The sequence below is a fragment of the Vollenhovia emeryi genome, unplaced genomic scaffold (genome assembly GCF_000949405.1).
Source record: "Vollenhovia emeryi isolate VEMERY1.0 unplaced genomic scaffold, V.emery_V1.0 DF939136.1, whole genome shotgun sequence".
Lineage (NCBI taxonomy): Eukaryota > Metazoa > Arthropoda > Insecta > Hymenoptera > Formicidae > Vollenhovia > Vollenhovia emeryi.
Window position 1 is genome coordinate 1,431,102 of NW_011967230.1, and position 16,992 is coordinate 1,448,093.

Here is a 16,992-nt window from a genome sequence, read left to right on the forward strand (position 1 = left end):
TATGATGCCTTATTTGAGAAGTTACGCTCGATCAATTGCGTCATTGTGTTATTTGCAAATTAGTTAGTCGCGAGAAAGCTGCTTGGATCGGTGACGTCGATTCTCTTATCGATCCTTTCGACTATCCAGGGATACGTTTCTTTTTATGCATTTTTTTGTTAATTAAATAAAATGTTGCAAATAAAGCAAATTGTTATTTTACAGCTTCGTTACGTGTTTCACCGAGGATTGAAAGATCGACGGGAAAAACATAAATACTGAAATCTTTTATTTTGCTATAATATACTTCCATGGATAAATTATCATCTTACATTTATACAAGGCGCATAGGTACGTCTAGAACCACGCCGCATTCGTAACGTTAGCTTTTACTGTCTATGAGCGACTCCGTCCCCCTCGATTCACAATCAACACAAGCTGATACGTAATTTACACGCACTTGCCGCGTTTTCTTGAGTAGAAAAGAAAATATTCAACAAGTCTGAAAGACACCGAGATTAGGTGAGCTACGAGCTGTGTATTTGCCGATGGAGAATTCGCCCTTTACTTGTGTCACCGACTATTTCTGATGCAGCTTTCGAAAATGTGGGTAAAATTTCGCGACTGGATCTCTTTTGAAAATGAACGTCCGATATAAACGAATAAAGTCAGTACGAGGAATTGATAATACGCTCAGGGAAACGACTGTTGCATTTGGCGACGTCAACACTTTCTCTCGCGATGCTCTCAGACTCGGAATTGTTTAAACGTACCTCGCACATTCACGTCGCTGCACTCTCCCGATCCACTCACCGGTCCATGTTAAAAACACACCCGCGGACGAACGTTTGCTAGGTCCAGCGCGGTCCAAATCGCTAAACGAACTTTTGAACGCTCGTCCCTCGCGATGCCTCCTCTTGAGGGTGTAACCGAAGCGTCCTGTACACGTGTGTATATACATACGTACACCCATAGTTACCGTACGAACGCGTATCTATTTACACTATGTACACTCGTGCTTTTTCTTGAGATCAAAGTTTCGCGCGCCCCGAGAGGCGCCGATGTATACGTGTATTCCGTCGTCCCCGAGAAAATTGCGCGACGATGTTTCTTCGAGTTACGGGTCTCCCGAACGATAGCTTCGGACCTCACGTAGTGAAATCCATGATTATCCGTACCCCTCTGGAGATAAGCTGTCCGGATTAACGCGTGAGTATCGCCGCTGCACGGCCGCCGCACTCCTAACCCATTTCGACTTCCAATGTTAAGCGGTGGATCCCAATAGCCACGGTATCGATAGGAGATTGGATAATTAAAGTCGGGCGGGACTGATAAATAAGAGCGGCCGCAGAACTTCCAGGCAGTTTTTCTTCCCCGCGTGAAGGAGGGATCGCGTAAATCCATTTTGCGGATCCATCACTGATTACAAACTACTTTTGGTCTTCCGATTTCGCTCGAGTTCTCGGAATCTTCAACTCTCAAATTGTTTACCCTTTGCTCTCTTGAATCTTTAATTTGTGAATTTCCGATCCCTTTACATTTCCGAGTTCTTAGATTTTTTCGACTGGCCAATCCCCTGCTTTCTCCAGTTCGTAATTCTCAGATGGTTCTCCAGATTGTTAAACTCCCGGAGTTTGCATTCTCCCTCGGGGGTTCTTGAATAAACACGTGCAGGCTTATGTTTCTACGAAAGATCCCTGGCAACTCATGGGACTCTGACACTCCGCATTCGTCGGATCCCCAATTTGTGCGAGCAGGTTGGGTTCTTCGGACATCAAAAATGACTTCGAATTACACGCGTATTATATCTTGGCATATCATTATTAAGGTCGGTGCCCAGGCGGCCCCATGAACATGGCCGCTGCTGCCGCGGCATGGGTGTGCCTAGCCATAGCAGCTGCAATGAAGGGAGGTACTCCTGGGGCACCAGGCGGGCCCACCCCGGAGAACATTAGCCCCGATCCGAAGCTGGGGTGCAGCAAGGGCCTCGCGGATAGTCTTAACTTCTCTATTTCCGCCTCCTGGAGCCGCTTCGCCTTGGCTCTTCGGTTTTGAAACCAGATCTTCACCTGGAACATTATAGTGTTCTCGATTTAATTAGAGCGACAGCGAGAGCTGACTCTCTATACAAAACTTGTCTGCCTATTGCTTCTTCATTAATTCCTCAAGTATTTTTCAGGTGATTGGACATAATAAGATGTAACGATACACCTTTTAAACTTTTTATAGCATTAGCGGTAAAATAACGAAGTCACCCCGGAATCGATATTTTCAAGTAAAATACGAGTGAAATCGAACAACTTAAACTTTTTGTTGCGATAATTATTGAACCTTTGCCGTAATAAAAGCTGACGCTAGATCCCAGAACGGCCACGTAAAAATTTGTCAGCAAGATCGAATCTCTTCTTCACGTTCGAGTCGTTAAAAATACTGGCTCGTAAGGCACGGAATAACGTGAGAAATCATAGAACTCTACCGTCGTGTCGCATTACCACGCGACACGCCCGCAAACATTACATAAGTGCTATTATTGGTCGACGTCGCGCTTAACACCAGCGGTTAAAGATTTATAATCAGCAAATAGCATATTCAAACTGTGCGAGCTACTGTAAGCGCCGGAAAATCTGCGATCAATTACTCAATAATTTATTAATCAATGCACCAGCGGGCAAGAACGTAGTCGGGGAATAAAGACTTTTACCGCGTAAAACGCGCGCGAATCGTTTAGCGCGTCGTTAGACAAAACAGCCGATGAAACATCATGCTTCCAGCAGAAAATTATCGACATATCGAGAAGTCCTCGACGTCATAAGACAGCGACACGCCTAACGCTCGAGTTTACCGCACAGATGTGCCGGGTCAACACTAAATTTAATTGTTATTTGCACAGTCGTTTGCGAATCGCGTCGTTTGCGCAGCTGTCGCTTTGAATCGACGGCTAATTTGCGGCATTTTTGGCATGAGGACGAGAATATAAGGACTCCGAAATTGTTCTGCATCGCTGAAGCTTTTAACACTTATTTTCAGCAATATGCGTGAATAGGATAATCACGGTGCACTCAGACATTATGTAGGAGACGTAAGAATTAGTATTTAAGACTATAAAATGTTTTAGAAAATATTCCGGTTTTAACAGATGCTTTCGAATTACTTGCGACAACTCACGTGCCCAACTAAACTAACTTTACGTAACCAAAAGCTTCGCAATAAATTCTATATAAATCGTCAAAAAACTAAATACTTTAGGCAAAATTAAGCACAAGAAAACGGAACGTCAAATTACAATTGTTAATACATTCGTAATGTACGAATTAACCCTCCGTGAGCCGTTTTATTTTTCACTTAGGAATGGTCACAGTAAATTTCACAGATATATTGATTCTCTTGTTGCCTCTGCTTCTCGAAACCATTTTTCTTTCATTAACACTCGACTAATATACTAAATTACATAAATAACATAGAAAGCAAATTGTGAGCCCAGTACAATCTTGTTGATCCAGGACTATTGAAAATTAAGTTGTGCCGGATTAATGGATTTGTCAAACTACTGAAATGTAAGGAATATAGGCGGTAAATAATAAGTGAAATTATCACATATTTAAACTTATTATATCAATAAAAAATACACATTATGTGTCGCATACTGCTATTTCATAGAAAACCTTATCCTTTAGGAAAATAATTTTTAATAGACATTTGCCTCCTTGTAATTTATTTTTGCCTTAAACGAGGCAAAGGCGAATGGCGAATTATCGAAGTACCGAATTAACGAGATTGCATTAGACTGGATAAAAAAAAACCTTGAAGAACTAAAGTATTAGTAACAATGTAGTCCGAACGTGTGTCTGTTGAATATTGGTAACTAACGGAGGGTTGAAATTGATTCCAGGGGTGCGTTCGACAAATGCAAAAGGAGCAGCAGCCAGTCTACGCCTTCCTTTCGCCTTCATAAAAGACTCGGGTGATAAGTTACTTCGTGCGATCACAGGGATGGATATCGCCGCGGCGCGAGTGTCACGATTTGAATTGGCATACCTCTTTGTCCAAGGTGAATAATGAGCGAGAAGAGAGCGCGATCGAAGGAACGGCTTGGCGACTTAAAGGACACGAGAAGATGGCAGGGTAATCGTGGCTTATCTAAGCAAATGCATGCGACGTAGCTTCATTTCGACTGATTCATTGTAACGAATGCGCAAAGTGTATCTTAGCACGCTAACCGGCGCGATAATAGCCCACTCTGTTACGCGGCAAAGAATCATGATAGTCCAGATGGAGAAGAGCGGACCATATTGACGATACAGTAACAATATTTGTGAAAGATAATTCTGCAATTAACCGTTATCTCGAGCGTGAAGATGTACAAATAATAATTTGCGGCACAAAAGTAGTACCTTTCCATTTTGAAAGTTCGCCAACGCCGTTGGTTCGTCATCCTTCAATAAAATGAACATAAACAGACGATTCTAACAATTTTCGTCAGCTTGCTCGTTAATCGAAGAACGCCCTACATTTAATTCAACATCTGCCAATGTGTATATTTCTACTTTTTACTCCATTTATGATACACTTAACGGGTGACGAGTAGAAAACACATTTTTCCCCATATATTTCACATTACATGCGACTGATCTACTCCAATTTGCTATGCAGCGCTCTCCAAAGTAGCCTTGAGTAAAATTCATGATTATCAATTTACCTCTCGGCGTACATTCCGAACACGTGTCACTGGGGATCATTACGTTAAACTGAGAGACTTTTTCAATTTTAAGAGAGCTAATTACTCAACCGTCGAGCGCCTCACCTGCGTTTCCGTGAGGTGCAGAGACGACGAGAACTCTGCTCTCTCGGCTATCGTTAGGTACTGCTTCTCGCGGAACTTTTTCTCGAGCGACAACAGCTGCTGCGTCGTGAACGGTGTTCTCGGCTTCCGGTTCGGTTTGTGCTTTCTGAGGGTGCATCTGACCGGGCCTGGTCCGGGCCCCGGCAGTCTCAAGTCCCCTGAAACCAGAAAGAAGCCGCGCGTTCTGATCAGACCTCCTGTCCCTTCCCTAATTTTGTAATAATCCAAATCGCAGTGACGGCTCTCAATGAAACAAATAGTAAGGTAGGGAGAACGGGCCAGTCGACCAAAAATAATTTTATAACATAAAGAAATTGGTGTGTCGAGCGAGCTCTCCGATTTACCTCAGGTAAATGCAACATTAAAAAAATGGACCTTGCTAAAACAAAATATTCAGAGTCGATTTTCACGGAAAACTTAAGATTTCTATTGGAAAGGCACCATCGTGGTTTCATCTCGCCCGCTCTCGCTTCAAATTGGTCCGCCGTTCCTCTTTTAAAAAGCGAAGAGACGGGGATTAAAATAGCATTACTCCGCCGCGCAACGCTCCGCTATATCAGGCATCATTAGAGAGAGAGATACGTTAATAATGATACTCGCGGACATTTGTATCTGCGCTATTAAAACTCCTGTCCGCCATCTCCGTGCACTCATCGAATGATAATTAACCTCGGATGCGCAACGTTAGTCGTTAATTTACGAGCGCACGGCGACGTCGCGGCAAGACGCGTTTTCATATAGGTTTCGCATGATGAAGCGATTACGGTCTCGCAGTGCCGGGAGAGGGAGTAGGGGGGGGGAGGGGAGGGAGGGGCGCAAATTAAATCATAAAAAATAAATCGCGCTCGAATGCTCGGCAAACGGCGCATAATTATCGACCCATCATCCCGGTCGCGCGCATCCGGCGCGCATGATTATCATCGACCGTCGTTGTTTACGATCGGCTCATGTGCACGCAATTAGTTGGTACTGCGTAAAGTTTCGCCACCTCTCCACGGTAGCGCGATTATATATCGACGGCGCATTCGCGCGCCTTGTCACTCGTCCGTAAATCCATTTTAAGCTGACCACTTCGTTAAAATTCGCATAAAAGTAAAGGACGAAAAAACAACATATCCCGAACGAAGTAAAAACGTACGTGCAGCGAGAGCTCGCGATAACGTGTGCTTGCGGGTACCTTCCGTTTTTTTTCCCTCCCTCTCCTTTCACGTTAGACTGCGATAATTAATATCCGACGCGCGAGGGACGCGTATTTGAAAAGCGACGCACAAGGGACCAAATGAAGTATTGACACCTCGTAAAAAAATCGCAGCGGGCTTGCCGATAACTCTTCTCGGCGCCCGCGCGCATTCTACAATTAGACATATTATTTCCCTATAACACACGCCACACTATCTCGCGCCGCATTCAAAATAAGCGACTCGCGCGAGAGGAAGAGTAATTGATATCTCCGTGGAAGCGGCCCTTACGTCGGCCAGATGCGAAGTTACATCGATCGCGACTCCGGAGCCCAGCACCGCGCTTGGGCACCGTTGAAAAAGTGCCCCCGACATCCAGCACGACGGATGCGATGACGATTTCGCGTACGCGGCGAGGAGAGCGCGCGCGGATTCCGAGCGCTAATTAACGTTCGACCGGGTACAAAAAAGGCACGGGCCGCCGGCATTGTCGACCGGATCAGCCGAGACACACCGGTATCGCGTCTTCCATTCTCGTTGCGCCGTCAGTTCCCCGTTTCGCGTGTCGCCTGGGGAAGCCGGGGCGGGTTCGCGCACGTAACCGATCAATACGTTCTCCCGGGAGGCTAATTAATTTCTGCTAATTATAAATACCTATCCGGGCGAATCCAAAGTCGCGGATCTACCCGCCGCGCCGCCACTTTCCTCGGCGTTTAAGGACATCCGTAAGTGGGCCGTGACCGACGCACAGCCTGCGATCCTTTACCAAACGCTCCGCTAATTAAACGCCATTGCCGTTCGGCGACACTTTATTTTCGTATTAACATAACGGCGCTGGAAATTTGCCGCCTTGCATCGCCGAGCTAATGGATTATTAATGCGGTTAACACTCGACGTTATTACAACGTTATTTGCACGCCTCGGAGGGGTGGGGAGGGGGGGGGGGTGACGGTTCTAGGGTGTCCTACGGTAAGCAGAGTGACCGCGGTATCGCGCGTCGCCGAGGTTGCAAAGGGAAACGCGCAAGAAAGACGCCGCGGATCCGCGCGCGGCCAGACAATCTGTCATTACGTGTCGACGTCGCATCCATTCACGCGGTAATATAGCGATTTCATGTCGCCCGTCCAAGTTAGCCATGCCGCGCACGTAACCGATCAATATGTTCTTCTTGACTGCTAATTAATTTCTGTTAATTACCCGATCGCTGAAACACGCACGCGAACGGCGACGTCGCCGTAACGGCCGCTGTCGGCCCTGATAGGGACACAATCCGTTCGCTCTCCGGGCTGGAAATTTTTCGGATAACCAAAGTACGCGACGATAAAAGATCGATCCGGATCGCCGCCGAATACGCCGCCGTTAATTCAGGCTAATTAAAGACAGAGAAGCCTCGTGTGCGGCTGAGCCGCAAATTGCCGCGTTAAAATCACGAGTTTCAAATCGGAATATTCATATTTTATTGTGTCGCGTCAGATTGTAAAGTGAAATTTATTCTCAGCTCAGTATAACAAAATCAGATATTTTTTTCCAGAAATTCCTCACGGTCGCTAAAAACGGATGCTAATTTGTATCGAAAAGAATTTGTTCAATCTGATTGTTGATGTTAATATGTGGGTTTATTGTTCCAGCTGCGTTTCAAGATCGACGCGCGGTTTGCCAGAAACTGTACAAGTTTCGCACAAAAATATTATTATTGGTCGAAGATGACATCTTCTCTATTTAATCGTTAGATCTTTACACGCGCGGATGTACGCAATTCGACACCTTTGCGAAGCGCAAAATCTTGCGGGGCGATTGTGCGATTATTACGCGACGGCCACTGCTCCTCGTCGGCGGACACGTGAATTTTCGGGGATGCCGAGGAGGAGGAAATTTATTCTCAGCTCAGTATAACAAAATCAGATATTTTTTCCAGAAATTCCTCACGGTCGCTAAAAACGGATGCTAATTTGTATCGAAAAGAATTTGTTCAATCTGATTGTTGATGTTAATATGTGAGTTTATTGTTCCAGCTGCGTTTCAAGATCGACGCGCGGTTTGCCAGAAACTGTACAAGCTTCGCACAAAAATATTATTATTGGTCGAAGATGACATCTTCTCTATTTAATCGTTAGATCTTTACACGCGCGGGTGTACGCAATTCGACACCTTTGCGAAGCGCAAAATCTTGGGGAGCGATTGTGCGATTATTACGCGACGGCCACTGCTCCACGTCGGCGGACACGTGAATTTTCGGGGATGCCGAGGAGAGAGACGCGTTAGCCGGGCAGACGGGCGTCGCGTCGGGACCGCTGGAACGGCCGAGGCGGGTAATTACGTCCATGGAATGATGAATCGCCCGAAATATTTTGTAGAACATCATTGGACGCGGGGCGGGCGTCGTTAATTCATTCCTGCGCGCGCAATCCAGATAAATGCGTGCGGGCAGCGGCGCTCGAGCGTTATAAATGACGTCCGTATTCATAATTTTCGTAAGCCGCCGCCCAGCGACGGGGCCCCGGGATTATCGGCCCGTATACGAGCCCTGTATCGCACCCCCGCCCCCGCCCCCCTCGCCCCTGAAATACCTGTCAGTGGCGAACGGTTAATGAAAATGGGCTAATAAGCTTTCCACTGTCCAATTTTTCAGAAACGATCTTTGTGCGGAAGATGCGATATTTGGTGGAAGATATTCCGCTCGGAAAGCGACGTGTCTACTTTGTTGCGGGGATCATTAGGGAATGTCCCGTGTGGAGCTCGTTTGTTCGACCCTACGCGTTATTTAAAACTTTATTTAAAGGGCTTTTAAGTGCACCCAGGAAAAAGTTTGTTTAAAATCGAACAAATTTGTCTGTAAATTTTGACCTTGCTAGATAGCAGACTTTAATTTCGAAGAAATGATTTCTTTATCTTAATAAAAAAAAATAAGAGAATTCATATCCATTTCTTCAAATCTATCGAAAGTTTCAGTAGAAGTAAATAAAAATTTAGTAGATTCAAAGAAACACGATTTCAACGTACATATCTCATTTGCTTAACATAACTAAGGCTCGGTTTCACCAAATGTCGTTTAACTTTAATCTTAGTTCAATTCACGCTTGTCTCTATTTAAAATAACACAAAAAGACAAAGAGTGAATTAAGCTAAACAGAAGGTTAAGCGACGTTGATGAAACCAGGCCTACATTTTTTTTCTGAATGTGGGATACAAATCGCCACGTTTAACTTAATTCAGAGATACCATATTTTCCAAATTTATCCTACTTTTTCCAAGATATCGCTTTTGTGATACGTGAAAGTGCTCTGTCGCCCTGCGGCGAAAATTACAGCTTAAAACTTCTCTGTGAAATAAACACAACGCGATTGATTGTACGAGTGATTCGCGTCGTGCGGGGCTTCTTATCGAAAGTACCGAGAACTAACAAAAGGCGCGTAATTAACCGAGTTCCCTGTAAGTGAACAATCATCCCGGGGCAAAAGCGACAATGTCGCGACTGCGATAATGCGCGATCGCAATAACGGCGCATACCCGAGCTGCTCCGGCTCCTCGTTCCAAGTGCTGGTATAATTGGTGTCGCGCACCAATAGCGGGAAGAAAACGAGGAAGACAAATCGCGAGAGGGACGCTGGGCGCGGGGTGGGATGGGAGGGGAGCGAGGGGGCGAATGGTTTGTCGTTATCGTTCGCAAAAAGTTTCGCCGAGCGACGTCGCGCAGGAAGTAGAAATGCGCTGCACCAAACTTAACAGGCCACTTTAACGAGAGCAGTTTTTACCGGGCGCCTCTTGAATGCATTATGGATGTCGTGAGTTATATATGACTCTATCATGTCGAACCCGCTCGCGATTCGCCCCCGGTTGGCGCGATCGTCCCCTCCCCGCTTTTCGTCTTCCGCGGGCAGCGCGAACAATGTGAAAAACCAAGATATGGAAAATAAGCGCGTGGTCGCTCTTACGCGTCCTCATCAATTTCGCTATTGTATCTTCCTGTTTTATCCCCCCCCCCCCTCCCCGCCTCGATTCGCTGTCAATACCGCTTTACATCGGGCGTTACATTTTGAGCCGGATTTTATTACGATCGACGCAAATGACGTAAATGCGTTTCGTTCAATTATGCCACTTTGAGAGATACAGGGGTCCGTGCAGTCGGCGTTTTATGTGCGTTCCCATTAGTTGCGGGATCGCGTGTCTTTCCAATATTCTCTCGCTCTCCGGTTACCATTCACGCTGCTTTATATCGAGCGTTATAAGTGTTACTTTCAATTATGTTACTTTAAAAGATAAGGTAATGCACACAACTGGCTCCTGCACATACGTCCACATCAGTTTTACGCTGGCGCGCGTCCTCCTAATATACACTCTCCCTTTTCCGATTTCGCTACGTACGTCCATCGCGTTAATTGTTCAATTACGTTCGCTCGTCCAATTGTGTATTTAGAGAAGAAGAAACATCGTTGCGCAAACTTCTCCGAGGCTCTTTAATAATTTTCTTTCGTCACGTCACCATAAGATCTGTTTCATTGGTCCCGCAATTATTACGGGCATTATCCGCGATATGTACCGCAGAAAAAACTGCGTCGCAATTGAGCATTTTTCAAAGATGATAAAGTAATGAGGAAGCTCGTTCCTCGAAGCCGTCCCCTTGGCCGTTCGTGAAATGTTCTGGCAGTAAATAGCGTCGCGAATTTCGAAGGTTCCTACGAGCTCTTTCGTCACTTCACCATAAGATCGGTTTCATTGTTCGCGCAATTATTACGGGCATTATCCACGATTGTACCGCAGAAGAAACTGCGTGGCAATAGAGCATTTTTCAAAGATGATAAAGTGACGAGGAAGCTCGTTCCTCGAAGCCGTCCCCTTGGCCGTTCTCGTGAAATGCCCTGGCGGTAAGTAGCGTCGCGGATTTCGAAGTTCCTACGAGCGAAATTATATCCGCGCGTAAACGAGGAACTCGCGCCGTTTCCGAGAAAGAAATCTCTAAAACCATTACGGGATTCCCGGCGAGCATAAAAGTTGACGCGCGAACAGCAAGGCCAGGGTACGAGGAGCACTCTCGTCCTTTGCAGCCTCGCGAGTACTCGAGCACTCGAGTACCCCGTGAAGAGAGCCACGATGTACGATTAGCCCATTGCGCGAGAGGTGTCGGTTACACCTTAATGAGGTATTACTTTAATTGTCCATTAGGAATGGACTCAATGTAGTAATGTTCGCCAAGTTCTTTACTCATGCGGCAACACGAGTCTTTGCACTTCAACGTCTTTCTCCATTAGAGGGATCCTCCACTCGCTTAAACGTGCAGTAATGACTGCGATTGTGAAAGAATTAATAATGAACCAACGCGCATTGGCCATCGATATCGCATTTCGGTCGCGAAAGCACCCGATACATTCCGGACTGACTCGGGCATCGCGTCGTGTTTCGCGGCAAATAAATATAACTCATCCTGGAACAAAGTGTAGACATCTCTTCAATTCGTATCATGTTTACAGCAATCGAATTTTCTTCGGGCGGCCGCTAATCGCGCGAGATAAGTGAGAGAGAGCGAGCGGGCTCCCGCTCGGTAATTAATAAATCGCAACTAATTCTCTCGTTTAAGTCGTCGTAAATTATTTATCAGCCAAGTGTTCCCAAGCAGCAGCGACGTCTAATTATCGCGACTCGGAGCCGCGGCTTTCCTTCTCGATTTATTAGCCAATTACAATCCATATATCCGCCACCGGTCATGAAACAAGATCTGTATCTCTGTACGGCCGATCACTTTTGTACCTGTCCCGAGAATCGCGGTTTCTCCTTCCTCATTAGGCAATTACGTCGAGTTTTATCTCGTCGAGCCCGATTTTTCGCTCGCGTCACTCCGTGGTCACTTCTGCTTCCATCACACCAGAGGCGATGGAAAACATTTCCCGTCGTCGCTTTGTAAGCGCCGATCGTGCGTCCTAATGGCCTAGATATACGACGATCGTGCCCGACGCGCCGATCGTGCATCGTTTCAGGGAGCCGATCGCAAGCCGTAACACGGACTCGAGTTCCGCGTTGACGTTTGTGGAATAGACTCGGGAAAGATCTGCAAAACGGTCGAGCTGCAACCCTGTCCGGAAGTCGGCATCGACGAGTAGAAGGAAAATCGCGGCTCTACCTGGTTGCGCGCGTAAGTAAAGTACACTCGATAGGTGAACGATGCTAACTCTTACAGTTCTTGGAACTAACGGCTAATGTACGCCCGTAATAATTCTATGTCCACAGATTTCTCAACGGTACGAAAAAGAATTCGACAATGTCGCTGTGCGACAAAAGTAACGATACGAGCGCAAGACGAAGCGAATTTCGTACAGCAAAAAGCAGAGTAACGCAAGAATTTCTTAACTGATTAATTAATAGCCACGAAAGCGTTGTAACAATTGCAAAAGCTGTCAATTCATTTGATGTAAGAATAATTAATTTGCACTTCCGATTGATTTCCGTTGGAAAAAAAATGTGTTCTATTATTTGCTGGTCTGCGAGATAATTTTGGAGCTATAGAAATCATGAATTTGACCAGTTAAATTAATAGCACGGCATTCGTATACGTCCCATCCTAAAGTCATACGATTACGAGAGAATCAGAGATTATAGAATATAAAATTTATATACTGAAGAATGCAATGAATCATTTTAATCAACGATTAAATCAAACTGCGGACTGAATTGATATTGGCACGAATATCCGTGTCTTTGGTTAATGGCCGCGATAAATTTAAACGTAATATGTGTTGGTTGAAATATAAATATTTATCTCTTGGATTTGCATCACATTTCAGGTATGTCATTAGTCCTGTTATGCCCGTTAAATCTTTCCGCTCGAGAAGAAATCGTCGGGGCAAAAGATATCGTGTCGATCGTGACGGTAGTTTTAAGGCCTCAGCTTTTAAGCTTCAATTGCGACGAAGGTGAACCGGGGTACGAGCGAATTCCTTGGCACGTAAGACCGATAATACCCACCTACTCGCGTGATCCACGGCACTAATGCAGAGCGTTATGAGTCTGCGTGTCGTGCATTAACGGTTGCATTAAGAGAGTTTGCGTTTTCCATCTGATTGCCGACATTGTATCCGGCAAGATCACAAGGTAAAAAGCAAACACGGCGAAACTACCCTCGTCTAGGCGTTCCTTTTGAGGTTTTCAGGTGCCACTTGGTTTCCGAGAATATTCTCCCATGGATAATTGTTATGATGTTATAATTACGACATTAAGTTGAAAAATGACAATGTAGACGCAACATATCGTTCACATCTTTTATGGGGGTTTCCTTTGACGCAGTCTTTACGAATCATAAAACATTGGGCGCGTCAACATAAAAATAGAAATTCCGTGTTTGTGTATTAATTTGTTACGTAGCGTGAAATTTGACCTACTCTAAAATACACTAATCGAGAGCAAGTCTTACCGTTCGGACTGGTCGGTCCACCGTGCGGCGTGTAAAGATGTCCATGAGGATTGTGCGGATGCGGGGGTGGGGGCAGCCACGCGAACCCCGCCAGAGAATGCGGAAATCCCGCGGGGTTCCAGCCGGGAGCGCCGGGTGCTCCGGCGAGATACGGTGGGCCCTGCGAGGGCCTTTGCACTCCGGGATGAATCGGCTGAGGCACTACCGGGCTGGACTTCTCCTCCTTCTCCTGGCTGGTCTCCAAGTCCCTCTCCAGCTCGCAGTCCGAGTCCATCACGTTTAGATCCTCGGACTGGCCGACGCTTCTTATCTCGTGGTCCTCGAGATCCAGATGATCCGTCGTACGGTCTCCTTCCAGCGAGCGATTCGCCTCGGAATCGCTACGATCGTCGAGGATCTCTCGTCTGCTCGCAGGCGACACGGATCTTGGATTGGTGATCCTGTCCATTCTCTCGTCCTCCTCCTGAATACGCTCCTGCTCTCGTTGGAGCATCGTCTCGCCGATGCCACTCGGCGAATTGGTCGTCAGTCGGTCTCTCGGGACCTCCTGGTCTATTCTGATAGGGGAGGACGACTTGTCGTGGCTCGTCCTGGAGAAATCCTTCACCGTGAGCATCTCCTGTCGGGCGGGCGGGTGATCCTGCTCGAGTCTGTTCGGGTGATGATGGTGGTGGTGATTTCCGAAGCTGGCGAGACCGTGAGGGCTCAACCTGGCGAGTAGCTCTCTGCTCTGGAGTCTCTGCTGCTCCATCAGTAGCTCCCGATACCTCACTTCCATTTCGATACTCTTTTCGGCGTCCATCCTGTCGTCGTTGTCCCGCCTGGCCGCGAAGGTGCCGCCGCCGATGACACTCTTCTTCGTGCCGCTCAGTAGGGCGTCGACGCTGAAGCTGATCTTGCCGCTCCGCGGCTTCAGATTCGAAGACGCCGAAGTCGGCGTAGCCATGTCGACGTCCTCGCACAGACGATCGTTGCCGGAACCCGGGCCTGTTACCACACCTTCGCCGTTGCTCATGCCGACTCCTAACGTGTCTCGGCTTCTCCAATTCTCGCGTCTCACAAGTCTCGAAACACAACCGGCGATTCTTATCAATTCTACCAAGTTACAGTCATCCGAAGACGCGAGTATAAAGATCGTTCGGTCGCTTCCTCAGTTCCATGTTGGACCGTGTGCCGAATGTCCGTTGCACCGCGATTCGTAACGAAATCCCGAATAAGTAGCGTCGCACCTTAAAGCGTCGGCTGACAGTCGTTGCATCGGCCTCTCGCAGACATCCGTTAAAGGACAATAGGCGCGATCGAGCCGCAGAGCACTTTCAGGTGACGATCAGTCACATCGTGATTCCTGGACGAAACCCGCTAACGTCCAAGAGACTGTCCAAGGCGCGAGCCGCCGCCTTAATAAGTTTTGCGCTCCGTTATTCTTGGAATCCGCCGCATCGCCGCGGAATGACCCAGCCGACACGAGCGGATTCCCCCATTAGAGTCAGAAGAGTGTTCTTAAGGTATCAACATGATGACCCAACTCTTCTCACCTCTCTTAGCTTTTTATACTCTTTGCATCCTTGCCGATTCCCAACCGATATTATCATGCGGCGATCTTCTTTTCGCGATACTTTACAGTCCTTTCTCTCAGACAGCGCTTGACGGATCCGTGTAAAAACATTTGAATGAAACGCGCGGAATTGAATCTACGCCGTGTAATACTCTCTTTGCGAGAGATGACGTGTCAGGGATGATGAATCTTACATCAACAGCTTCCGCTGTCATCGTACGTTTTGGATAATTGCGAATGATTGTTCTAATCCGTTGCGTGTCTCGCTATATATTTTAAAGGACTTTCCAGTATTGCGCTTCTCTCGTTCTAAATCCAAACTCTTCTTCGTGACACTTGACGTTTCGTTTGTTCCACTGTTAGATCGCAAATGTCGATGTTCGCGATGTAGCCCGGAGAGGTCAAGTGATTTTCAACGTCAACAAAACCCGTCACTGCCATCAACGCGTTCGTCCGCGCGGTCCAGGGGTATTGAGCGCGGTCGTCGATACGCGGAGATCTCCGCCAGATCTGCTCCTGAATTTCGACTGAGGCACTTGGTTCCTTTGTGCACCGTTGACGCGCCGCCTCTCGCGACCTAGACGATTTACCGAGACGGTCGAGCGCGTACTCCAGCTCGGGTCGCGCGACGATGAGGATACAAGAGGTGGGAGTGCAGCGGTCGCCCCAAGAAAAGAAACGACTGTCGGCGGCGGAGTACAAATGTAATCGGTTGTAATCTGTGTAATCTGCCGCGTGGTGACCGCCACTGCCGCGGAAACGGCACTGATTACCAGCTCGGCTACACTCGCGGCGGAGAGCCCTGCCGGGGGGCTCTCCATTCTCCCTCTTTCTCTTTCTCTCTCTGCGCCTCCTTCTCCTTCTCTCCGTCTCTCTTTTCTCGTTCTCGGCGTCGCGGTGCCACCGCCGGGTGCGCGCCGCCCCCGCGGCGCTAGCAAAACCGGTACCGTGGCCTGGGCTCGACCAATACGCGCGAGCCGACGTACATCTCGGGCGTTTCGAGAATGGGCGTTCTTCGTGGTCGGACGAGGACCAATAGCGGACAACGAGGTGGATCGAAACTCGTAGGGGAAACCCCCTTCTTCCGGTTCTCCGGGACCGCCAGATGGAGCTGGCTGCATCGCCCGATGCTAGAAAGTGCCTCAAGGTGGTGGAGAACGCGGATGGTCGATGGAACGTGGCCGGTGGCGGTGGCGGCAGTGGTGGTGGTGGTGGTGATAGGACGCGGCGGGACCGAGCGGAACGTGACGACTCCTAATTGTCTAATTCCCGGGCGCGCAATGCGCGAATTGATTGGCAATACGGATGCACGTGGCTGTGTGCACGGGCGCATGGCTGGGAGGGCAAGCATCCCTCTCGCCGTCCGCGAACCGCGCGGCACCTCGTTCTGCTCTCGTGAGAGCGAGCGATGGCTGATCTAGGATTTATACCGTCGGCGACGTAAACGCACAATTCCCGGCGTTGATCATATTTAATTATCAGCAGAATTGCGGCGTGCGTGCTGGAAAACGTGATCGGTTCCTTGGTCTGATCGGTTTTCGGCTGACCATTTGCGCACAAATTCATGCTTGTAAATAAAAAGAAGAGTCGATTCTGGAAATGTGCCATACTTGAACGAGACATTTTTCACGAAATTAAATATTTTTTATTTTATTTTCAGAGCGATGCAAATAAATTATGGAAATGTCGCTGATATAACTGTTTCGTCTTGACTGATATATTCCCTTCCCTAGATTACCTTACGAAATAAGCTGTTATTTTCTTTGTGCTGGGAAACTCATATAGATGTTAACTGTTGAAAATTTTAGCGTTAATATATGACGAGTATTCAGTATATAATGAGTATATTTAGTACAGAGAATATTTAGTATATAATGAGTATTCAGAAACAGCATGTAATGATGTTTCTTGATAATTTAATTTTCTTCAAAACAGTCAATTTTATTAATATAAAATAGTACTTTTTCCGAGTACGTTATCGCGAGGTACATATCGCTATAAGAATAATTGCATAAATAAAACGAACATATACAGATATTCG

The 16,992-nt window shown here is 47.1% G+C and overlaps 1 protein-coding gene across 1 annotated transcript; it reads right to left on the reverse strand.

Moving 5' to 3' along the window:
* Positions 1-202: 202 nt before the first annotated feature.
* On the reverse strand, positions 203-15,706 carry LOC105567603. Its single transcript, XM_012022584.1, has 3 exons — positions 13,397-15,706; positions 4,781-4,977; positions 203-2,048 (listed from the first exon to the last, which is right to left on the reverse strand). Exons 1-3 carry the CDS (start codon positions 14,409-14,411, stop codon positions 1,803-1,805), a joined length of 1,458 nt encoding a protein of 485 aa, XP_011877974.1. The 5' UTR covers positions 14,412-15,706; the 3' UTR covers positions 203-1,802.
* Positions 15,707-16,992: the final 1,286 nt, after the last annotated feature.

Bases quoted from the DNA above. Each gene is read 5' to 3' on its own strand.
- LOC105567603 (XM_012022584.1), bottom strand. From the start codon at position 14,411: ATGAGCAACGGCGAAGGTGTGGTAACAGGCCCGGGTTCCGGCAACGAT. The intron at 4,978-13,396 runs GTAAGACTTGCT...TTCTGGTTTCAG, and splicing joins TGGACCGACCAGTCCGAACG to GGGACTTGAGACTGCCGGGG. The intron at 2,049-4,780 runs GTGAGGCGCTCG...ATAATGTTCCAG, and splicing joins TGCACCTCACGGAAACGCAG to GTGAAGATCTGGTTTCAAAA.